Here is a 24,151-nt window from a genome sequence, read left to right as displayed (position 1 = left end):
CACAGAGGTCAACTTATCAAACATGGACGCTGCCGCTCAGGACAGAAGAGCATCCTCCAGAGGAAAACCAGCTTCCGCTCTCGGGAGCTGCACTGGGGAAACCCGTGCTCCCCCCCCGCCCCATCAAGCCCATCTCCCTCGATCGCGCTCGAGCCCAGCAGCACAGAAGAACACCTCACAACGGGCTGGAAAACCAATTTCTCTTTATTCAACAGCAGTGGGGGACGAGGGGGAAGACACAGTCACCCCCCCCGACAAGCCCAGCGCCCAGCTCAATCCTCCTCCTCCTCGTCGGCGCCGCCGGCCCCGCCCTGACCCTTCTTGGCGTTCTTCCTCTTGACCCGGCCGGGCCGCCCGCCCCCGTACGGCGAGCGCAGGGAGAAGTCGATGTGCTTCTGGCTGTCCAGGCGCACCACGAAGGAGGGGATGTTGACCACCTGCTTCCGGACCCTGCGGGGGGGGAGGGAGAAGGAGGAAGGTTAGCAGCGTGGGGCGGAGCCGAGAGTCCCGCCAACCCGGGGGCAATGCCTTGTGGGAAAACCAGACGCGTCATGTGACCACACCCAGGCACCAGGACGTGGCTGAGCCCCGAGGCTGGGAAGCACGAACGTGGTCTGTACAAACCCTGAACGCTACTCAACATTCATCTAGATCAGGGGTGTCCAAACTTTTTTTTTTATTGGGGGCCAAATATGGAGTGGCAGGCCACAGGCTACCTGTAATAATAAAAATAAACATAATACCACATAAGCACATTCCAATAACCGAATTGCCTTCTAATCTGGCAATTTAATTGCCAGATTAATTCTGGTTTCTTCTCTGGGCAACGGATTTTGTGAGGCACTCCCTTATAAAGCCACCCTCTGCCAAGGGCAGTAGTCTGGCCACCCCTGATCTAGAGGACCTGAAGGTCTCTCTTGCTCTCCAGCCCAGCTGCTCAACTCCCCTCAACCAGTTTCAGCTTCAACCGGTTGCCATTCAATTTCCATCTCGCAGGTTTTACCATCCTCCTACAGAGCAGTCTGCTTTAAGATCCCAGTGCACCGACTCCCGGCTGGCAATCAGCTGCAGAAATCGGATGACCAAGCTCAACTTCAAATGAAGATCAAGAAGACATCCTTTCAGATCACCTCTTACTTCCTCCTTTTACTGTCGCAGATGGTTCCATTTGCGACCCTAGACAGGTCTGAGTTCTAGTACGCTATATTATCCATACTGGGGTCAACACTGGAACATGACCCCCCACAGAGCACAGGGAAGGACTGAACTAAGCCCAAAGCACTCAGCACAGCACCGGCTCTTTAAGACTGATATAGCTGGTAAAACCTTAAATCAATTTTATATAGAGCCTCTCATTCCAAAGGATTTCAAAGTGCTTCACACCTAGGAGGAGATCCCACCACTGCACAGCGGATCAGGTGGAGAAATAAGGAGGGAGAGTGAGGTTAGTATGAGAAAACTAAAAGTGAGATTTAGTCAAGGACATAGGTTAACGACCCAGGGTCCTTACCTACAGACCACCATAAGGTCAGTGTTAAAAGTTTGGTCGTCTCATCCAAGGATACAGCACCGTATCCACTCTCAGCACATTAGGGAACAAATTCAGCTGTTTTTTTTTTGCTGAGGAGCGCCATCTAGGGGTCCATAAGATGCAACTACATCGTGTTCACATTCCTACAAGTTTGCAAAGCCTGATTTTATTTCACCACTTCTTAAGCTGCACATTACAGGCCAAGACAAAGGTTTAAGCCCACAGCTCCCACCCCATGTCCAGATCCACTGTAAGTGAGCACATTACCTGTCCACAGACTTCCCATGAGGCCATGCTCTTACACCATTGGCTGGAGGCAGCAGCCGGAGCCCCGCCCACACGCCTACTCACAAGGTATACGGTTTTTGATACCGAATTGACCTTGGCGAAACTGAGAACCCCTTCGTCTCCAGGTGAAAAGTACTGGTTACCTCAGCCCGCAGAGGGCGCTGGGGAGGGGGAGGAGATAGTATCAGTAGAAAACATCTTGGGCAGGCTGGTGTGATATCTGCAGGCCTCCACCTGAGTGTCTCCTATACTTCTGTAAGCAGCTGGGAACGGCTTTGTAAAACCTTGCACCTCCTTCTCCGATTTCCCCCCCAATACCCTCGCCAAGCTATGGAGCTGCCTTGCAAAGGTGTGTGCTCTTCATCATGCTATGCACTGTATATTAAATACATACATTGTACATGCTGGAATTGTAACACTTACTGCCAGGTCAACTTGGGAGAAAACCAATTGGATTAATAAGCATTCAATTTAAAGTCCGAGAACTCCAATTAAACATTTGCTGATGAGTGGGGCAGTATAATTCACGCAGCACAGAGCTTTGATCATCCACCTTGCGATGCCTTTTAGACTGGAGCCTACAGCCGATTGAACCACCACTACGTGGGCAGTCCTGCTATGTCATCAGCAGTCGGGATAGCTCCTGCAATCCAGGATCACGGGGGGAGCTGGAGCCTATCCCAGCAAGCAACGGGCAAAAGGCAGGGTACACCCTGGACAGGACGCCAGTCCATCACAGGGCACACACAGACACTGTGCTCCCCCTCCTGGAATCTTAAGTGCTAAAAATACAGCACGCTGGGAAGTATTCAACGGTGTCATGCTCATTACTTATAATTAGATCCCTGCATCTCTTAACAGCGTGAAGTACTAGCATAGCGCATGAAGGGATTATTGCATTGGCCGTGCCCTGCAGGATATAGCATATCTGTATTAACCTACAGGGGCATGAAATTGTACAACGTCCTGCTGCCTTTCAGACCTTACCGAATGTGTCTCTGCCGGATCAGGACCCGGGCGTGATGGATGCTCTTGGCGAGGCCCAGCTTGAAAACCTGCGTCTGCAGGCGCCGCTCCAGGAAATCCTCGACCTTCAACCCCAGGATGTAATCCAGCTTCATCTTCCCCTCATCCAGCACGCCGATGCGCACCAGCCTGCGCAGCAGCGCATTGCCTGCAAGAGGGGCCCAGCATGCAGGTTACACGTCAAGACTTCACTGCACAGTTTCGACCCCTCAAAATTGGGGACCTTCTCTCTCAGACAGGGGGGGGAATCCCAACATCTGTGATACTAGTTAATATAATCCTCACATTTACACAGCGATTCTCTGGACACTCCACTCAAAGCGACTTACAGGTCGTGGGGAATCCCACTCTCACCACCAGTGTGCAGCCCAACCTGGATGATGCTCCAGTACTCTCCCCACACACCAGCTCTCAAGTGGGGAGGAGAGCAGAGGGATGAAGCCAGTTCAGAGATGGGGATTATTAAGAGGCCATGACTGGTAAAGGCCAGGGGGAAATTTGGCCAGGACACCAGGGTAACACCCCCACTCTTTCAGGGCAACACATTGGGATTTTTAATGACCACAGCCTGGGGGCTCCAAGTCTGCAAACTCAAAATCCATCCTTTCCTGGACTTCAGTTCAACTTCTCCTTTTCTCAATGGGGTCTAGAAGAAGGAAGCTCATTCCGAGCTCAGCCATCAGGTCTCTCTCCTGCCTCATTGACGAGGAATTCGTGACAACACAGAAATTCTGACAACTGTAACTTAAATCATCGGCTTTAGAGAGACCCGACGCTGGGCTGAAGTTAGCCCCGTTTTCTGGGGCAACCCCAAAAACCCCATTTGAAATAGAAGCCGCAACCCGTTACAGAAACGGCCACATGCCTTTAAAAAAAAAAAAAAAAAGGAGCCGAGTAACATCAGTTAGGCATTTCCGGCAGGCATACCTTCGAACAGCCGCTTGGGGTCCTTCTCGTCGAGCGTGAGCAGCTCTCGGGCGGCCTTGCGGATCTTGGCGAGGGTGAACTTCACTCTCCACACCTCGCGCTTGTTCCTCAGGCCGTACTCCCCTAGAAGAGAAGCGCACGGTCAAGCCGGGTCAACACTCAATTAATGCCCCCCGCCGTGCGGCCCGTCAGAAAAGGCCCCTACACCGCCGGTCGCTGGAGCGGAGCACCATCCCACGCGACGCGCGCTACAATCCTCCCAGAGCCGATGTCTACAAACAGGACGGTACGGCAGCTCTGCAGGGATGCAGCCGGAAAACAGACGGCAAAGTGTTTAACTTCCACCAGGACTGCGAAACGGGATGGCAGTCACTGTCCCGGCAGCAGAGGGTAAGGACACTACACGGAAGCAGATATGCTTTTTTAAATAACCTGGGGGTCCTGGGTCCAGGTAAAATCCTGGGGGTCTCCCAACATCAGACTGAAACAAGAACAGCACACGAAGAGCAGCCAAGCTCGACGGTGGTCTCCTGTCTCCAGACAGCCCCTCGCCCCTGGCCTCATTGACGAGGAATTCTTGACACCACAGAGGTTCTGACAAGTTGTGTTTAAATCACAGGCCAGAGACTGGGCGAGCACAGGAGGACACGCAGAGAGCAGCACGCCCTCTTCCCCTGCAATCAAGCCTCTAGAAAAACTCCCAGTTCCCCCGGAGTCTGCTTGGCAGCTCGGAACACAGCGGTTCGCAATCCTGGTCATCCTCACGCCTGCTGGGTGTTTTTAAATCCTGTCGAGCCCTCGGTTCCACAATCAAACCCTTCGTGGATTCAAGAAGACTTCATCTCAACGGTTTGTTCCCTGGTCTTCAACATGGGAGTCTTTTTTGTGATGGACATAAAATCCCAGCTATTAAACTGAAGCACCTTCTTAGAGCAAATTAGGCTTCACTGATCTGATGAGGGTGGGCTGGAATGAAAACCAGCAGGCGTGTGGGACACCGGGACTGGGAACCACTGCCTTAAAGGACTCGGGCGGCTCGGCTTCGACTCCAGTTGACCACCAGTCACCGATCCAGGCCACAGCGCCGCGCTGCCTGTCCGGCCCAACCTGGGCAAGCAAGGGCCACTCACCGATGAGCTTGAGCTCCTGGTCGAGACGGGACTTCTCGAAGGGGCGGCGGGGGGTCACATAGGTCTTACGACAAACCCAGCTCCTGGCAACGGGCATCTTGGGTCAATGCAGCCTGCAGGGGAGGCGAAGAGGAAAATCACTGTGGAGAGGAAAAGCCGCTTTCCCAGGCTTCACCACTAGGGGGTGCTCATGCACTGCAGGACAGGTCATGGCACCATGCTTGTCAGTCTCTGTGGGCCTGACTTGGTTACCTGATCTAGTGAAGGTTTAAGCGCAGTTACAAGTTTTACATTCATTTCAGCACATTAAAGGCCCTGTTCCTGGTTTATAACAGTGTGGGGGGGACCCCACTCCAGAAAAGATTACACCCTATACTTTATCAAATTATATCTGAAGGGATGGCAATAAATACAATATAGATGGCAGATCTTAAAATGTAATAAATCACTTAGCATTTCACCAGACGGGTGCCCTGCCTCTCAAACAGTAACTTTCAGAATGTTCCACATGTATTAAAAGTATCACAGGGCGCGTTTTTGCCACACCATTCAGTGCTGGTGGACATCAGAATTGCATTCTACTGTAAACCTTGTAGCTCGGCTCAGACTGCAGTTTGGAATGCCCCACATATTACTATTTGCCTTATTGCCAAACAGCAGTAAGGCCTCACCCAGAATACAGTGGATGATTTTGATCACTGGGCTCTGAAAATTCCTGGGCTTGAAGCAACACCACCCCCTTCCACCCCTGACAGGCTGAAGGAACCGAACTCTTAGTGTTCAACAGCAAAGACGGCAAGACCACCTGATCCGAGAACTCAAAACCCCTCACAGATCAAGTCCACCCAAGCAGCTGCCTTCCGAACCGGTGAAACACGTATTATTATACTACAAACATTTCAAAAGAAAATGCACTAAACATGACAAGAAGCTCTAATACAAGGTAAACTGTAATAAGCGACCTAATTTGTCAGCACATCCAATAACCAAAGCAGTACAATGCTTTAGGATTTGAGCAACACTGCTAATGAAAACCAGCACTGTCACAGAAAACGACCATAACCCCTACAACGACGAAAATTCTTGTTTGTCAAGCGGCAGATCCAAACATTTTCCCCCTTTAAGGCCCACATTCAGGAAACTGACCATTCGCAGAGACGTCGAGGTGCACTAAACCAGATTATTGTGACGCTGTCAAAACCGGTGTGTCTAACGACCCTAAAATGGATTTTAAACCCAGGATTAACATTGTACGGCCAGCAAGTCCTCCCCGACGTCATTTACAGCGCCCGATCCCAACAAAACGATGAACTGCGTCCACCCCCCGGCGATCAAGAAGGACGAGCTGCCAAAAAGGCGTATATCGTAGGGTGCCACACCGGGCCTCGCCGACCATGTGCAGGAGCAGCAGATCCCGGCGCGTCACACGGACCAGCTCAACAATCAAAACGAAATCCGCCCCCAACCGAGCAATAAGCAACCAGAGCGCCTGCAAACGCGCACGTTAACACTAGCTCAGGCCATCGGCGGTCTCTTTTCCCTCGCTCGGGGGAGATCCGGACAGCGGGGCCGCAGCCTAGCAGCACCGCATCTCGGGCGCATGGGACCCAGTCTGGAAAACTCGCCCCGCTTCGCCTTCGTGCGGGGAACAAAACGCCCAATTCCTCGCGCTGGAGCCACACAGGCGCGATTCCCGAGCGGAAACCAGCCGCTATCTTATTCTTTCATCGCCTAAAATCTTAAATGTGAAGGAAATGCAGCGCCACGCCGTCGGCCATTACCTGACTCCCAGGCTTCAGTAATGCAAAAGAGAGTGTGCGCAGCGCTCGGCGCGGACTTATAGGGACGTAAACGTGCGTTTCCCAGACTTCTCTGCGGCACGTACAGCTGGGACTTGTAGTTTTTCTGTGCTTGGGACGCGCCCTTCAGTCCGACTTCCTGAATTTAAAAAAGGGGACGCTGGTTTTTTCCCCCCGCAGGAACACAACGCGGGGGAATAGTCAGTCATAGAAGCAAAGTCCACACGCTGAAAACGCGAGAACACAACCCAGAGCACACAGGAGTTCCCCCATGTCGAAGCGTGATAACCGCTGCAATAACGCGGTTTTGACCTGTAACATTATTTAAAAGCGTGCTGCGATTGATTAAAATAACGTAAAAAATAAAATAAAGACTCCCGAATAAGGCACCACAGCCGAAACGCTGTGTCTCTTCTCTTTTCAGCCTGGAATAAACCTTTACTTGTTCCTAAAAATAATAATAACACATTTTAAATAAAATAACATAAAAATAGCCCATTTGGTAATAATTGATCTGATGAGGGTGTCGGCTTCATCTATATGGCTGGGTAGTTTGTTTCACACCCCCACTACTCTTTGTGCACGAAGAAGCGCCTCCTGTGGACGGACGTTAACGCACTTCCGCATGATTTACACGTGTGATCTGTGGTTCCACTGTTGTTGTTTTGTTAACTGTTGACTGTCGGCGCCTTTGAGGGTTTTTTAATACTAATATCCTTGTCGTCTCCTCGATTGAAGACCAAAGAGGTGCATTTCCTTCAGGCTGTCAGTGTAGGGTATAATATACTATATTCTAATATAATCCACCATAACCGTCCAGAATCAGGAGTTTAAGACATGCTCTTACACTCCTGAATGTATCTGCTTGCTCTTCTCCGGATGGATTCCAGACCAGCGGAATCATTTCTGTAACACAGTCGTGTAATCCACATGAAGTCTTACCAATGCATCGCACATTTCTAACGTAACATCCAGTGATTTCATTATAGGCTTGTTAACCAGATGCCTTAGCATTGCGTCCCCTCCCCCCCTCCCCTTTTTTTTTTTTTGCTGCTCCGATAACCAATTTCTCAAAATTCTTCAGGTGCTGGTGCTTTCAATATGCCTGCAAAATCTGGCCCACAGAGACCAGGACAGGACAATCTCCTAATTCAGTAGCCAAGTGACCCCAGAACGACGCTTTCTGAGGTTAAACTACACTCTCCGCAATGCTGATGGATTCACACCCAGGAGAGATGCCCTTATTTTTTTATTTTTATTTCTTGGAAGCTTTCACTGGGTATTTCCGCGATGTCGCCGTTTAGAGGGATTGCGCAAAACACATTTTCTCAACATCCTGTCTCCCTCTTATCTAATGGCTGCCTTCTCTGTAAGATGTAAACCTGAATTGACAAGCACGTTTCGTGTCCACTGTAAACTTTATGATTTGCTAGTGCCGCTCCACCGTGAGCGGGCACATGATGTTCAATGCAATGCCTGGATATTTTCCTCCGCAATCTGGCATGCTTTCAGTAAATGGGAGCAAGATAAATTATGTCCAGAAGTTGCGCGTTTGTGTGTTTCCTCACCGGAAACCTTTTCACCGCAACACCCGGCCTCCCAAATCGATTGGCACCTGTTTTATCCAATAGACTTACAGACAACGATTCAAAGGCGAGAGCAACTCGTACAGTAGCCAATGGGATTACGGGGCGGTATTTCTCCTGGAGTCTGGGTTTAAATTGCTGTCCATTGTAGGAAGTGGCCGATCGACGTTTGCAGGAATTAATAATCAAAGGTTAGAGCACGTATCTGAATCGGTGAGTGAAACAATCATAACTGATATTTTCTTTGAAGTATCCGAATCAAATGAGAAAACTGTGGATTAGAAAAAGATTTTCTGAGAATTCCGTACAGGTGGTTTATTGATATGGGGTCAATATACAGTATAGCGATTTTAAATAAACATGAATAAGTTTTCATTGATTGAAACGCGTATTCCTCTTGTATCTTATTATTTTCAAAACTAATTCTAGTTCGGCGCCTGTTTTATTTTGTAAAGCTGCTGGATTTTGTTTTATAAAAAAAATTAAATGTAATCTAAACTGTTGCGGTTTTGTAAAACCCGGTTAGATATCTTACAATCTGAGCAGAAGTACTCTTACAACCACCATTATCTCGAATTACAATCTCTGATGAGCTGTGTCAGCTACACAACTCTTATAAAGCACTGTACGTGGTAAAGAATCGCCTTGTTATTTCAATAAATGTATGGTGCTTTACATTGTTCATTCCCCCCTGCAAAGTTTCCACATTTGTTTTGCTCTCTGAGCTTGAAACCATGACGTTTAATATTGCACATTCGACTTTGTATTTATAATTTAAACATTTAAAAAAACCCGATATAGCTATAAATGGTGAAATGCCTCACACAATTAATGCAAACTAGAGAAAATGTATATGTACTGTACAACCTTTACACACGCACTACACTGTACAGCACATTCACTGTTTCACTAATTTACACTAATTGTGTGAGTCTGTGCACACTCTGTGAAATTGTACAGTGCAGTGCATTTGCAGTCTGTGAAACAGTGCATGTACTGTATATGTAGAGTGTACTGTGTGTGTACAGTCTGTGAAACTGTATATGTACTGTACAGTGTAGTGCTGTACAGGAAATGGGGATCCCCTCCACCACCACCAGTGTGCAGCCCCACCTGGATGATGCTCCAGTCCTCTCCCCACACACCAGCTCTCAGTGGGGAGGAGAGCAGAGTGATGAAGCCAGTTCAGAGAGGGGGGTTATTAGGAGGCCATGACTGGTAAAGGCCAGGGGGGAAATTTGGCCAGGACACCGGGGTTACACCCCTACTCTTTTCGAGAAACACCCTGGGATTTTTAATGACCACAGACCACAGTCAGGACCTCGGTTTTACGTCTCATCCGAAGGACGGGGCCTTTTTATAGTGTAGTGTCCCTGTCACTATACTGGGGCATCAGGACCCACACAGACTGCAGGGTGAGCGCCCCCTACTGGCCCCACTAACACCTCTTCCAGCAGCAGCCTCAGCTTTCCCAGGAGTCTCCCCTCCAGGTACTGGCCAGGCTCCCACCTGCTGAGCTCCAGTGGGGCTGCCAGCTGGGAGCTGCAGGGTGATGTAGCTGCTGGCGGTATGTACTGTACAGTGTGCAGTGTGTGCTCAGTGCTGTCTATGGTAATGCCTACTGCCTGAAAGTGGGTCGAGTGAGGTGTGTGTAGAGTACTGAGAGGCGAACTGGTGAGCAGTACAGCACTGTTTAATACTAAGCGCGATGCTGAAGGACGGCGCAGCTTAGTGAGGGATGTTCTCTGTTCACAGCTGAGCTCTGGTCCCGCGGAGCCATGTCCCCAGAGGAGCTGGTCTACGTCTGCGTCATCGGCGGCTCCATTCCGGTCGGCTTTGCCTTCCACTACTTCAGTGAGTAACCGCCGGGAAGACGAGGGCACGCAGTTAGACCGCAGCCTGCAGCGGAGCCAGCGTGCCCAGTCCGGCTCCCTCACGTTCTCCCATCTTCCCGATCGGAACAGGTCCGGCGGTCAAGCAGCTGCTGGCTCTGGTCCTGGGTTTGGCCATCACGCTTGCCACCTGCGGAGTCCACAGCCTGCACTCTCTGGTCACCGTGCTGGGCACATGGGTCATCATCAAGCTCAACTGGAGGTGAGACTGACACCCCCCCCCTGAGGTCCTGACCGGATGACCCGCGAGAAAGGGCATCAGGCGGCTTACAAAACCAACCGGAGGCCTTTTCGGCACATCTTGGTTGTTTGGTAGTTCAGCGGATACGTGACTCTTTCAAAATTTCCTCCTGGCATTCGGGAAGGGAGGCCACAGTCTGGGGAAACCCGTCCCAGGCACCCACCACTCTTTGTGTAAAGCATTTCCTATACTCCCCCCTTAAAAAACTTCTCCTTGTTTCACTACTGAGATTGAAATCATGCCCTGGTCCAACCCCGTCTGTACCCTGTAGGGACATATTTAGGGAATCAAATCTCTAAATCATCTTTCTTAGCTTGTGTATTCAGGACAAATCTGAGATTAGAAATCAACACCTGAACTCTTTCTAAGACTATAAATAGCCTTTTTGGAGTAAGTTGACCAAAGCTGAAGACAGTATCCATTCTAGTGTGTTGGAAAACTTGAGTATAATGTCCCCGGGTTTAAATACCACATTCCTTGCTGTGTACCTTGATATATTCTGTTTGCTTTTATAATTGCTTACCCACACGAATGGCATAGAATAAGTTGTCATTTTTTGTGTGCTTTTCAAGAAGCACAAGTGCTGGGGCCCTGGGTTCAATTCCTGGGGTCTGTCTGTGTGGAGTTTGCATGTTCTTCCCATATTCGTGTGGGTTTCCTCCGGGTGCTCCTGTTTCCTCCCACAGTCCAGTAACATGCTGGGAGGTTCATTGGCTTCTGGGAAAACTGGAAAACCGTGAGTGTCTGTGTGTTTGTCCTGTGATGGACCAGCGTCCCGTCCGGAGTTTACCACGCCTTGCATTCGGGGCTTGCTGGGATAGGCTCTGGCTCCCCTGTATCCCTGAACTGGCCAGACAAAGCCTTTTCGAAGCACAACACAACGGAAGCAAAAGGCAATTTGGTGGAACCAAAAGAAATACAGAAATGTGACTTTCCCAGGCCAAGAATACCAATAACAAGTGAAAAGAGAGGTCATTAAACTTTGAGGCACACATGAAGATTCTTGTCTGCAGATTGCAGATTAAGAGCTGGACGCGTGCCCTAAATCCTTCCGTTCTTCGGCAGCTCGTTCCCTGATGCACGACATGGAGCAGGAGAACCAGCAAGGCCAGTTCTCGATGGGAGCCCGTGCAGTTCCCAGAGGCTGGCAGGGACATGCTGTTGCCGAGTACTTGTACTGAGTACTCTCCTCCAAACCACATTCACCTTATTGACGTCCGCGCCGGCTCACCGCTTCCAGGGCACTTATATTTGTTTTCTGATGCAGCTCACCTGTCTCGTTGTTTCACTGAATAGGCCCTTTCCATAAGCGGGTCAGCTGGTTCTTCTTGGCGGCCATTTTGCTCAGGTCTATATCGAGTATATTAAGCATGTTGTTCCGGAAATACCCGTCATGAATGACCCTTCCCCTGGTCATCTTACACCCTCTTCTTGCACATTTGGGAGTGAAAGTGCCCAGGGCCTACGAACCCCAAACTCTGGCCCCACCACATTCGGATCATCTGCGCGTTCAACTCATTTGCTAACTGTACCAGAGTCAAAATCCCTAAAATAGGCTGGGGCTGGGTGTCCCTGCGGCAAACCACTGCTGACATCTGCCCAAGAACATGAGCTGAGATGATGCCCTCTTCCTGTTTGTTGAATAGGTCTCAAACCTGAGCACATCGGGGGTGGACTGGTGTGGTCTGATTTGCCTAATCTGCACCTGAGCTGTTCCCACAAGTTTACGTAGATGTGACAGCCTTGCATCCATTTTCTAACTGCTCCCTCCAATTCAGGGTCGCGAGAGAGTCGGAGCCTATCCCAGCAAGCAGTGGGCACAAGGCGGGTTACACCCTGGTTGGGACGCCAGTGATGTGACACCCAGTGCCACCTCAAGTTCTAACAGCGATCAACAATCATTGCTCCTTCAGCTAGCTACTTCCTGTCTGTGCAATGCCCATCAGCATCCCAGTACATACTCAAAAAGTCTCGCCTTTTCCTGGAAATTGGCAGACTGGAAGATGGTGAAAGATTTAAAACCCGACTGCCAAGCACGCCACTTTTTTCCCGATTAACCGATTGACTGACACCCTTGCTTGAAAAAAAGATTTAGAATCTTGTGTGTTTTTATGATACCTGCCCAATTTTGGAATCGCCAGCTTTTGCGTTTTGCGTGTCTCGCCTCACAGCGATAAACCCTGTGACCGCACACAGGAGAGATTGAGGAAGTGCAAACAGGCTCTGACCACCCACCTATGAGCCAATCGTGTTTTGACACATCACAGGCAGCAAAGCCCCCAAATCGGAGTCTCCCTGGTGATTGGAGGCGAGATGCATCTGTCAGCTGCAGCCTCACACTGATTGGAAGAGAGACCCATCCCTCCCCCACAGCCCCACACTGATTGGAGGAGAGATGCATCCTTCCCTGACAACACCACATTCCTGGCAGCACCCAAGAGGCCACTGTGCACCACCGTTTGGGGAATCCCAATCAGAATCTCCTAGTGACATGACCCAGGCTTCAACCCGTGATGCCAGGGTCAGGCGTGGCCCCTCGTTACAAGTCTAACCTCTGTTTCCTCCCACCTGTTGCCCTCTCTCCAGGCTCGCTCCCTCGCTGTCTCTTGGCTGGACGTTTCTCTACCTGCTGTTTTTCCGGCTGGTCACCTGGTTCGGCCTGCCCTCCCCGACCCCCTTCACCAATGCCGTGCTGCTGCTGCTCACCCTTAAGGTTTGTCAGGCTGTCTGAACCTGTGTGGGCAAGGTGGTCTGTTTCAGTGGGTTTCTCTGTGTGTCTTCCTGCTTGTCTGGCTCCTCGAGTGTCATCGTCGTCTCTATGTGTCTCTCTTTGAATCTTTACATACAGGACATATGTCTGCCCGCGGGTTTTTCAGCCTTTGTATCCTTTGTACCCTAGTGTGTTTTTTCCTCTTTCTCTCCAGGTTATTTCCAATCAATCGGCCAGCGTGCACGTTTATGCCCGTTACCCACGACCTCCACGAAATTGCTGCCTGACCTCCTTTTCCCTGTTTGACCATCTCTGGCTGTCTCTCTCTCTCTGCCCCTCCCTCCCTCTCAGATGGTCAGCTTAGCCAATGAGGTGCGGGCCTTCCACCTGGCTAAGAAAGAGGATGTGAGCTCGTTCACCAAGTCTCCAGTCATTGGTGGCTTGACCCAGGAGCCCTCATTCTATGATGTCATTTCCTATAGCTACTGCTACATCGGCATCATGACTGGTGAGTAGACTGTGAGTCTGTGTTTACCTTAAATCCCTTTGTAAGGGTTTCCCTCCAGTTTCTCAAGAGCTAGGCACTGCTGATATCCCAGCTGTCTCTCCGGAGGTGATTTATTCATTTCTCAGCCAGCAGCTGTATCACCCTGCAGCTCCCAGCTGGCAACCCCACTGGAGCTCAGTGTGAGCCTGGCCAATACCTGGATGGGAGACTCCTGGGGAAAACTAAGGCTGCTGCTGGAAGATGTGTTAGTGGAGCCAGCAGGGGGCGCTCACCCTGCGGTCTGTGTGGGTCCTAATGCCCCAGTATAGTGACGGGAACACTATACTGTAAACGGGCGCCGTCTTTCGGATGAGACGTAAAACCGAGGTCCTGACTCTCTGTGGTCATTAAAAATCCCAGGGTGTTTCTTGAAAAGACTAGGGGTGTAACCCCAGCATCCTGGCCATTATTGCAACTTGCCAATCACACGAGTCCCAATCAGCTAGTGATAACAGCAATAATCCTTTGCTGGTGTACTGCTACTACATCCAATTAACCCAATGTTAATTATGTCCTGACGGTTTGAAGGGTATAGGCCAGCAAAAGCATCCGTCCTAGCGGAGGGCTTTACAAACAGAGCTAGGACGCGACCAGGATATCAGTTTGACGTTCAGTATTCCCCATCTCTGTGTCCCATGTTTTGTGTGGGAAGTTGAAGTCTCCCATTCATGTCAAGTCTCTCGTGCTACATACATTTCTCTTTATACAGCAAGCCACTTGCCTGCTTTAGATGGCCTGTAGACACACTCCTAGGAAGCTCCTATACTTCTTTTTGCTGTGGCTTATGAGCTACTTTTGATACAGTCCCACCCCTACCACCTGTCCGACAACGAATGTCCACACACCGATTTGAGATTTGTCCCCGTCTCTCCCTCGATCCGTCTCTTCCACAGGCCCGTTCTTCCGCTTCCAGACCTACAGCGACTGGGTCCACCAGTCGGCTCCCCTCTCCATCCCGAGCTGGGACCCCTGTCTGCGGCGCCTGCGCTTCGTCCCCGTCTACGCCGCGCTCTTTGTGGGTGCCAACGCCCTCTTCCCCCTTGCCTACGTGCGCGCGGACAGCTTCCTGGAACGCCACTTCCTGTACCGGTGGGCATGACGATCCCACAGCCTCAGTCTCTTGTCTCGTATCTCGTCTTCCTGTCTGGTTCTGGTTTTTTGTCAGAGTCGCACTTTAAAATTCCCGGATCCATGCAACGGCCTACACCAGGAATCTGATCTGGAATATGATTTCGGAAGGGCAGTAGCGTCTTCGAGCTTGAATTTCACATAAAAGCACTGTGACTTGATTTGGGTTGTGGGCTTCATCGAAAATTCATTTTTTTCAAGGCTTGCCGATAGTGGGTGTGCTTGTCTCCATTTCTGCAATTTCCCTCACAGGACCAATCTATCTATCTAGTTGGCAAACCTGGAGTGCGTTGAGAATGTTAAGGCAAGTTTAACCCTGCCCAGAGGTATTAAATTAAATCCACATATAATACATGGGACGATCTAGATTCTTAAATGGCTGGATGATGACTTGAGTCAATTGCACGAAAAGAATGAGACCTTTAATTTGGGAGCACGTCTGCCTGAACAAACCGGGAATCAATTATTAGGCTTTTCAGGAATTTCAACAGTGCTCCTGCTAGTGATGGCAAAACGACAGACTTGTGTACCCAGTTTTGCCCTTTACTTTGCAGTATATTACACTGGACAATCAGCCTATTTACTTTCTTCACAAATGTGTATGATAGAACAAAATACATAAATAGGCCTTAGAGGGGGCGAAAAAAAACATGACTATAAAACGTCTGCACTCAGTCTCTTAAATTGTCAATAAAGTCATCTTATCGTAAACCGAAAGAAAACAAAATCATTGGTATACTCGCTCAGAGGGGGAAGGATTCATTTCCACGCTTTCACTGTGCCACAGACTGGGTTTTCCCTCAAAGAAACGCAGAGTTTTTTTAACATGGGGAAAAAAAGTACAGTCGGGTTTTGAAAAACCGGGCTCGTCCGCAGTAAGACAGTGAGATATGCTCTTATGTTCCGGCACAATAACATGCCCTGTGCCCACGGTTGTCAGCTGGAAGTGATTGGATTTACTCACAACCTCAGACAATCAGAAATCATCACCTTCCTCACCCTCCTTCTCCATCTCTCAAGACACTCCCAGGTCTGCAACGGGAGCAGGCAAACAAGTCTAAAAACTGTCCAGTGTAGGAAATTCAGGGCACAGTCCAAAATTCAAAACCAGGTGATCCATCCGGGACAAGACGATTAAAAACAGGAACAGGGACAAGGAACTAGGAAATTAAAAGGGAGTGACGAGGCCAGGCACTCCGAGCCCCGGACTCAGCTGGGTCAGGACGCCGATCAGAAGCTTGTGCCCTCAAGCCGCGGGCGTGGGGTGACTTGACGCTAGGCGGGCCTCCGGGCGTCTGTCGTCCACTGCGGAGCCCCAGGCTTCAGAGACACGAGGTTTAAATAGTACCGGTGAAGCCAGGGACAGGTGTACGTGATGATGAAACTAAAACACAGAAGGGCCGGAGCGCCCTCTAGAGGAGGGATGGCGATCGTGACAGGTCTGCGCGTGAGTGTGCAAGACTCCTGCACCTTCTTCACCCTCCTCCCCCTCTCTCCCTGTGTGTCTCCAGGCTGTTTTACATGACGGCCATCTTCTTCGTGTTCCGGATGAGGTTCTACGCGGCCTGGTGCTCGGCGGAGGCCAGCTGCATCAGCGCGGGGCTGGGGGCCTATCCCGTGGGGGCCGCGTCCCGATCCGGGGGCGGCCCCACCGTCCAGTACAGGTGCGGGAGCCGGGCCTGCAGCGTACGCGTCTGTCCCTGCGCGGTGCACAAGGCCAAGCTGTGCCTGATGATTTCCCCACTTGTTCCAGCTCCATATGTCTGTGAATCTTACCCCCCGTCCTCTTTATTCACCAGGGATCTGTTCCTGAAATGTTCACAGCTAATGGAATAACACTGTGGATGTGTTATTACACAGTTATTACTAAGCCACGTGTGTGTTAGACTGTGATAACACTACGGGCATGGTATTACCATGTTATGACAGTGGAACACAATATCTGGGTGCCAGTACAGTCTCTGGGCGAAGTGATGCAATATAAAGCTAGAAAGTAATAACACAGGTGATATGTTATTACAGGGTTATTACAGTGCAGCATTGTGTTTTTCTCTGGACAAGGCGATATTAAGCTCTGTGTGCCGGACTGTAATAACACTGTGGGAGTGTGACTGCAGGGTCGTCACGTGCTGCTGCCCGCGCTCTGTTTCAGTGCTCCGGCAGACGCCCCGGTGCTCTATGACTTCGAGACCATCAGGAACATCGACTGCTACAACACGGACTTCTGCGTGAAGGTGCGTCACGGCATGAAGTACTGGAACATGACCGTGCAGTGGTGGCTCCACCAGTACATCTACACCAGCGCCCCCTTCAGGCCCTACGTCCTCAGGTACCGCCAGCTGCATAGTGTGCGTCCGTGTGCGCTCCCTCCTCTCTCTGTCGTCGTCTCCGCCTCACGGGGTGCCTGACTGCTTTATCCACTGTCTATATTAACCCCCCTGCCTTCTCGTTGGCCTCTCCCCGATTTTAAGCCCCAGTCGGCGGCGTCCTCCCCCCTCTCAGTGAAAACCACAAGCAGCCGAAACAAGAAATGCTTGCGCTAGATCGCTCGGACACCAGATATCAGTAGCAGCACAGAGGGACTGAAACGCTGCCCGGGTGTGTGAGCTGTGCAATGCCTGCGTCCCCATGGCCAGATCGGATACTGTGGGAGCTGGATTCCAAGGACTGAGGAAGTCAGTTGAGGAGTCTCCGCTGCAGTGAGACGTGTCTCTCCCTCTCTCTCTCTCAGGGCTGCCTGGACCATGTTCATCAGCGCCTACTGGCACGGCCTCCACCCGGGCTACTACATGTCCTTCCTGACCATCCCGCTGTGCATGGCAGCCGAGTCGGTCATGGAGCGCAGCCTGAGGGCCCGGCTGGGGCCCCGGGGCCAGGCGGCGTTCGACTGGACCCACTGGTTCCTCAAGATGAGGGCCTACGATTACATGTGCATGGGCTTTGTGCTGCTGTCCTTCCAGGACACGCTAAGGTACTGGAGCTCCGTCTACTTCTGCATGCAGCTCGTCGCCGCGGGCTGCATCGGGCTGGGCTCCCTGCTGGGGCCCGGCCAGGGGAGAGCGCGGGACGGGGAGAAGAAGGAGGAGCTCCGGAAATAGGGAGGGGGATGGCGGGGGTGGGGGGCGGGGTGGGAGCAAACACTGGCACAAAAACTACAACTCCCAGCATGCCGTGCAATCCGGGACTACACCCGGCGGAAATGGTGTTGCATATGTTTTCTGTTTTTTTTACAGTAGCGCAATGTTTGGCTTTAATAACAGCAGTTCCCAGCAGGGCTTGGGAAAGTAGGCAGAGGAAGCGCGGTTTCCTGTAGCGCTTGTGTCGGTGGGTCTGTGCGTGTGGACTTTTGTGATGTTAAGGGCCAGAGAGGGTTAATTGCTAATTAATTAATTGAGATCGGGCCTCCGAAGGTCACGGCCTACTGCAGGGTCAAGAGAGGAAGGGGAGGGGCAGCATTAGCGGCCTGTAAGGTGACGGTCACAATTCTAATGAAGGCACACTCCCTTCACCTTAAACAAAATCGGAAAGGGTGAATAAGTAAAAAAAAGTCAACGTGACTCCCGTCACTGGAGACGAATGACGAGAACGGTTTCTTTCATGAGCCCCCTTCAAGAAATTCAAAGCCCTCAGCCCCAAGTCTGAGTATTTCAAGGGTAACTGATCACTGCATTGTGAAATCTGGGCACTAATCACTCCGTTCTCTGGCTCGGAACGAACAATTGTGGAGGGGGGGGAGAAAAAGTGTCAAAGCGCTGTCACAAGATCGCTGAGCAACTTTTCAGGTGGAGCGTGAAGTTATTTCAGACGTGCTACCTGAGGACGAGTGAAAAAATCATTCAGAGTGCAGCTACTAACCTGCTCAGATCTGAGTCTGATTCTCCACGTTCCACTGGGGGTCCTTCGGTAACATCGGGTTTACTTGGGAATCAGATCGGCTCATGTGGATACGTATGTTAAGCTTCTAGATTCAAATTCTATATCCAGACTTCCCCCAGATCTGCTGCTGCTTATACTCGATCTGCACAACATTAGGATATTGCCTTTAAAGTGCCAGTTTCAGGTGACAAGTGTTTTTAATGCAGCTATTTCTACACTTCTAAAAGGGAAAGGAGACAGAGCCCGATATTTTTTAGGGGAAGGCATAGGAAGATCGCCAGTAAAGTAGGAAAACTACACCTCCCAGCATGCCTTGCCATACACCAGGCATTAATGTTGATGGCAGATAGGAGTTGTCATCCACGTGTGTGTCTGTCGTGTTACTGGAGAGGTGGCCTGTGAAGAATGTTTAATTTATCAAGTGTAGGACAGTGGAGGCTGGTGGACTACAGAGACCAAAATGCCATACAGAGCAGTACTTGCCAGTTAATCTTTGTGCATTAAGCCACACTGAGTTACACTGAGCATCATGTGCATTGTTATTAAACAGCAGTTCCTTACATAAACAAAGATTTTGTATGAAAAAGCAAGATGACAGTTATGGAAATGAGAATATATGTTTAAAACGTCAAATTCCAGAATGCCTTAAAAATGACCTCATGGGAGCTGTAGTTCTACAGTTAAGTCACAAAGGGGAAGTTTGTGCGTCATTGGTTTTTGGTTTTGACTACAAATCCCAGAATGCCTCAGAAGTACTCATTGGTAAACTATGGGAGCTGTAGTTCTATGGTTCGGTCACAAAGAGGAGATTTAAGAGGTTTAGATATGTACTTGTGTTTTAAGCTACACAATCTAAACATGATTGCGAGACGCAGGTGGGATCTTTAGTGCCTGGGTGCGAATGTGTGTTTGTGGGCCTTTAATGTTGACCCAGTGAAGAAGGAAAGAACGTATTGGAGTATCCAGGAGAGAGCAGGGAGACAACAGAGAGAGATCTGAAAGAGGTCTGGGATTGTAGGGTGAATTTTTGCATGCCTTGAAATTGTGCCGCTCCCAGCATGCTCTGTCACAGAGGAAAAGGGCAAAGAATGAGGGGGCTGCAGTCTAAAGCAGGGGGTCCCCCAATTCTGGTCCTGGGTGACCCCACACACCTGCCTATATCCATGAAGCTGAGCTCTTCCTGGTTAGAACCCTTGTCAGTTATTGTCTTTCTACTCAAAAGTGGGAGATTTTAAGTTCCTTCAGAACCACAGCAGGTAAGAGGCAGCCTGCGACTTGTTCAGGAGCCAAAAACAAAGAGTTCGGAACAGACTCGTTACGAGATCCATTAAGGGTTCATTTATGTAACTGAGGGGCTCAGATGGAATAAAAACAGCAGGAGAGTGGATCCCCACAACCAGAATTGGGGACCCCTGCTCTAACAGTAGAATCGCAAGTGTTTTGTTCCTCTGTTACGTTCTGTATTTGTCTTTCTTAATCATTCCCTTAGGTGTCACCCAGGTCTTTGGTGCCAAGAGTCTCGATGCCAAGCATGCCAGTGTTAAGTAATATGAACACTTAAAGATTGGCACCAAGAAGTCAAATCTGTGTTCAGCACCAAATACAATTATGCCAGTTTCTACAGTGTGTTTCACTGCAAAGGTCCTGGAAGAAAACACTTCCCCCTCCCAACACAAGGTGGCGATTTGCCATTTCTCTAGTACTAATCGCTCAGATCATTTTGAAATTGCCGTCGTTACAGAAGGTCAGTTAATGCAGGGAAGCTCCGTTTTGAATGATCCCACAATCACCATCTTCCTGGGGAGGTCACCCCGTGTTCAAACGGGACTGTGAGGCAGGTCGCCCTGCAGCACAGGCAATGCGGAGCAAAGCGCCGAGCAGCATGGGATTGAACCGTTACCCAAACCGGCCTGCAGTCCGGATCCCAGTCCCCTTTAGAAACCGCTAGGCGAACAAAGAGCAGTTTATCACGAGAGCGTTCGCCTTAACATTCGTCCTTCCGAGTTAAGACCGTAAGAAAGGTTATGAAAGGGAGGAGGCCCTTCCTCATCTATCCATTGGGTATTAGTGGTTAATCCAGCCACTTCGTGGCAGAAGGGTGTCGGCTTCAACAACCTGGCTGGGCAGCTTGTTCCACGCTCCTACCGCCCTTTATGTAAAGCGCCACTCTTTCTCAGGTTTTAACCCTGGGAAATGGGGCATATGATGCACAATTCCGCACGACAGATTGACCTACCTATGACCAGTCCTGCATCTGTGGTCACAAAAAGCTTGCCCCCTGTTTCAGATTTAGATACTCCCACTTGGCAACAGGACACAAGACTCACCTTGGGAGGGGGGTACCTGTCCTGTTTTTAAAATCAGACCAATCTAACTAGGGACCATCTACAAGAGGACCTCCATTTTGCACATTTCACTTCTACAACACACCCTTTGTCCCTGAAAGCTATCACACACTGTATCAGACACACCCACAGAGAGAACGACACGGTCTCAGATGTCCCCAAGCAGGCAGTGTTTTTCCTTAAAGCCTCGATAACCGCACAGTGGTGTAGACCTCTCTATATTTTCCAGACGACACTCCTGTGCTTTCAGACCGGCATCTCGGCCCTGTTTTTGTAAGTCGTTCGGCTCTTTGTCATAGTGAACATTTGTTTTCTTGTCCACTTGTCGGTGAAATACACAGCTGCCTTTTTTGATCTATAACAATGTCTCGGTCTTTTCTTGCTGGCGAGAGTCCTGCAAACCACAATCCCCAAAAAACATGCACATGCAGGGCGATGCAGCTTCGTTTGGGGTGAGAAGAAACCAGACTTGCTCGGCACTTGGAAACATTTTGTGCCCACTGATGGACATCTGGCCAGCAGAGTGGGGCAGTGGTTAGCATTGCCGAGTGGCAGTGCCGAGGCCCTGGGTTCAGTATTGGGCCTGAGGTGCTGTCTGTGTGGAGCCTGCATGTGCTCCCCGCTTTAGGGCGGGTTTCCTCCAGCTGCTCAGATTTCAGCGGCCCGTGGAAATCTGGCCAGGGGCACCGATTGGTTGTGTGCGAGCCGGATGGGAATGAAAAAGGAGCTCGTTGGTGATACCGATTCCTCGGTCTATTCCACGCGTCCGCTAGGGAAATATTTCCCGCCACCACGCGTGTGGAAGCTAAACTTCTCGGGACAGCGGGACGCAAGCAGTACGGAAGCGCGTTGCTTACACCAAGGGAAAAATATATATATATATCGCGTAGCCTTCAAAAACTACATTATCATTATCTGCCTTTCAGTTTTAAACAGAGGAATCGACACCCGTTCTAGTTTGAGGGCATGTGTGAGTGTCCTCGTGGTTAAAACTGTTTCCATGAAGTAGAAACCGTAAGATTTCGTTAGAAATGAACCCCAGGGGAAAGTCAGTCTGTGCGTATTTTGCGACGTGGCACATTGTCAGGAACACATTAATCCACAGGGCCAGCAAAGCTATCGGTGGCTTGTAGGCACTGCCATTGCACAGCGGAACAGGTTTGTTCATACACTGACGAGATCGCTGCTAGAGCTCAGGATGTTTGTTTTTTTCCTTGCGGGCAGCAAAGCGCTTCCGTACGAGAGCACACAAAGGCTGTGTGGATGTTTTGTCCTGACGTGTAAAAATCATGCCATATGTGGAGGAGAGGGAGAAACATCACGCGTACCCGAGAGTGGAAGTGGGCACGCGTCGGAGGAGCAGACCGGTTTCCCGGGGACACGGAACAGGCTACGACACCTGTCGCGCTGTCTTACCGGCTGCGCTGGGGGGTCTTGATGCGCAGTCGGTCCCCCTGACGCGCCGCGCTCACCTCGCTCTCCGCCACCAGCGATCGCCCCTCCGGCGTCTCCTTTTCTTTCTTACACGGGTCGCCTGGACCGGCGAGGGGGCCACGCTCCTGTCGAGAAGGCGTGCGATTTCGCACATTGCCCTAGTCAGTAGGCTCCCCGGGCCGGGGGTTGAGCCGGGTTTGAAAACGTTATCGCGGCATTCGGCACGCCGACTTAAGCTTTAGCAAGACCTTCGAAATGAGCCCGAGCTAATTCCTTTTTTTTAATTAACAAAAGACCTGTAATAAATATATGTTTCTCTGTCCAGTTATTTCATGTGCACATCGTCGGAGAGCCCTAAACGTTGCGTACTTCATACATATTCACACCGCAGCTGCATTTACACCTGCAAGAAGAGCCCTTAACTAAAACTTAACACGTAGAACTTAAAACTGTTACTAAAGAGCGCCAGCTGTAGGATCTTTGTCACAATCTCGATCATTATCAGCCTTAAGCGTCCTCGGTGATGAGAATCATTAATTTGGGAGCGGAACAGGAAATTCATTGCACGATAAAGGCGAACGCGAATGTACACCGAGAAATCTGTGAGACGCGGACAACCTCGTTTTTTCACTCATATGCTCTATATAGCACCTTCTTAAATAATTAAGGAACGATCAGTCAGTGTACGCTAACGTATTACATCCAAAGATGTCCGTTTTTAAACCTAAAATGGTCGTTGAATTTTATTTCCATGCCTTGGGAGTACTCGGGGCGAACACCCTCAGTCTCTGTGGACATCTTTGAATTCTCAAGTTTTGAATCATGTTGCGTGAGGTTAACTTCATGTTGTTGACAGGGACGTAACTATTTTGCTGCGCTTCTTCGTTCATTTGATGTTGTCTTTGCATTGTCATGTTGCAACATATGTATATGCCCTCGGTTGTTATGTTTTCGTTTTTGTATAATAAAATAAAAAAAAGCTCGTTAGTACGAGGCGTCGAGTCCCGGATGCGCTCACTGCGCGCGTGAGGCTGTGCGCTCTGATGACGTCAGGCTAGGCAGAAGGTCCAGGTCCGACTATTGACCCACTATAGGAACCTAAGAACCATGACAAACGTGAGCGCCGCCAGCCCCTCTGGAACTTCCGACTTGCTCATCGATACCAGTATCTATCCCGACTGTTTTTTTTTTAAAGAAACCAGGGCGTCGGCTTCAACCACACAGCTGGGCAACCTGTTCCAGACTCCCGCCACTCTGTGTGTATAGAAGGGTCTCCCGCTCTCGTTTCCAAATCCACTTCCACAGGGTGTCCACTTGCGCCTTCTGGGTCGTGTTTCAGCGTCCGTGCTGAAGAAGAAATTGTTTGCATGCCACCATTATAAACTCTTACAGCTCCTGGGCCGAGCAATTAAGATAGGTTAATGTAGTTATTCACCTCTGTATAAAACTAACGCAAATCTGAAAAACATGGCATGTCCCAGCTAATTATTTTCAGCTACAATGAATAATTTGTCTTGCTCTCCTCTGGTAACGTTTATTTATACCGTTTGTACGTTTGGGAAGATTCCGTGCACGGAAAAGCAGCAGCTTTGATAAGACAAATTCCTGAGACCTCAGAAAAAAATATGATTAAACTATCTTATAGCTGTTAAACCAGTATAAACATTCAATAAAATATAACTGCTTTGGCA

At 50.0% G+C, this 24,151-nt stretch overlaps 2 protein-coding genes across 2 annotated transcripts; one reads left to right on the top strand and one right to left on the bottom strand.

Annotated features, from left to right (window-relative positions):
* Positions 1–186: 186 nt before the first annotated feature.
* rps9 (ribosomal protein S9) lies at positions 187–6,825 on the bottom strand. The gene is made up of 5 exons (XM_088618875.1): positions 6,684–6,825; positions 4,903–5,015; positions 3,773–3,895; positions 2,807–2,993; positions 187–450 (listed from the first exon to the last, which is right to left on the bottom strand). The coding sequence occupies exons 2-5, from the start codon at positions 4,997–4,999 to the stop codon at positions 273–275; spliced, it is 585 nt and encodes a 194-aa protein (XP_088475001.1). The 5' UTR covers positions 5,000–5,015; positions 6,684–6,825; the 3' UTR covers positions 187–272.
* Positions 6,826–8,351: 1,526 nt separating this feature from the next.
* On the top strand, positions 8,352–21,390 carry mboat7 (membrane bound O-acyltransferase domain containing 7). The gene is made up of 9 exons (XM_088618868.1): positions 8,352–8,500; positions 10,043–10,141; positions 10,252–10,381; positions 13,007–13,133; positions 13,482–13,638; positions 14,571–14,766; positions 16,317–16,469; positions 16,958–17,134; positions 17,537–21,390. The coding sequence occupies exons 2-9, from the start codon at positions 10,066–10,068 to the stop codon at positions 17,901–17,903; spliced, it is 1,383 nt and encodes a 460-aa protein (XP_088474994.1). The 5' UTR covers positions 8,352–8,500; positions 10,043–10,065; the 3' UTR covers positions 17,904–21,390.
* The last annotated feature ends 2,761 nt before the right edge of the window (positions 21,391–24,151 follow it).

The sequence above is a fragment of the Lepisosteus platostomus genome, chromosome 25 (assembly GCF_059453375.1).
Source record: "Lepisosteus platostomus isolate fLepPlt1 chromosome 25, fLepPlt1.hap1, whole genome shotgun sequence".
Classification (NCBI taxonomy): Eukaryota; Metazoa; Chordata; class Actinopteri; order Semionotiformes; family Lepisosteidae; genus Lepisosteus; species Lepisosteus platostomus.
Note: the sequence above shows the minus strand (reverse complement) of the source record. Positions and strands in the feature narration are given on the sequence as shown.

What these genes read in the sequence shown, in the direction of transcription:
- rps9 (XM_088618875.1), bottom strand. Translation starts at nt 4,999, where the DNA reads ATGCCCGTTGCCAGGAGCTGGGTTTGTCGTAAGACCTATGTGACCCCC. An exon ending in CCAGGAGCTCAAGCTCATCG is followed by an intron (nt 3,896 to 4,902) that starts GTGAGTGGCCCT and finishes CTTCTCTTCTAG; the next exon opens with GGGAGTACGGCCTGAGGAAC. An exon ending in CCCCAAGCGGCTGTTCGAAG is followed by an intron (nt 2,994 to 3,772) that starts GTATGCCTGCCG and finishes CCCCTCTTGCAG; the next exon opens with GCAATGCGCTGCTGCGCAGG.
- mboat7 (XM_088618868.1), top strand. Translation starts at nt 10,066, where the DNA reads ATGTCCCCAGAGGAGCTGGTCTACGTCTGCGTCATCGGCGGCTCCATT. An exon ending in TGCTGCTGCTCACCCTTAAG is followed by an intron (nt 13,134 to 13,481) that starts GTTTGTCAGGCT and finishes CCTCCCTCTCAG; the next exon opens with ATGGTCAGCTTAGCCAATGA. An exon ending in TTCAGGCCCTACGTCCTCAG is followed by an intron (nt 17,135 to 17,536) that starts GTACCGCCAGCT and finishes TCTCTCTCTCAG; the next exon opens with GGCTGCCTGGACCATGTTCA.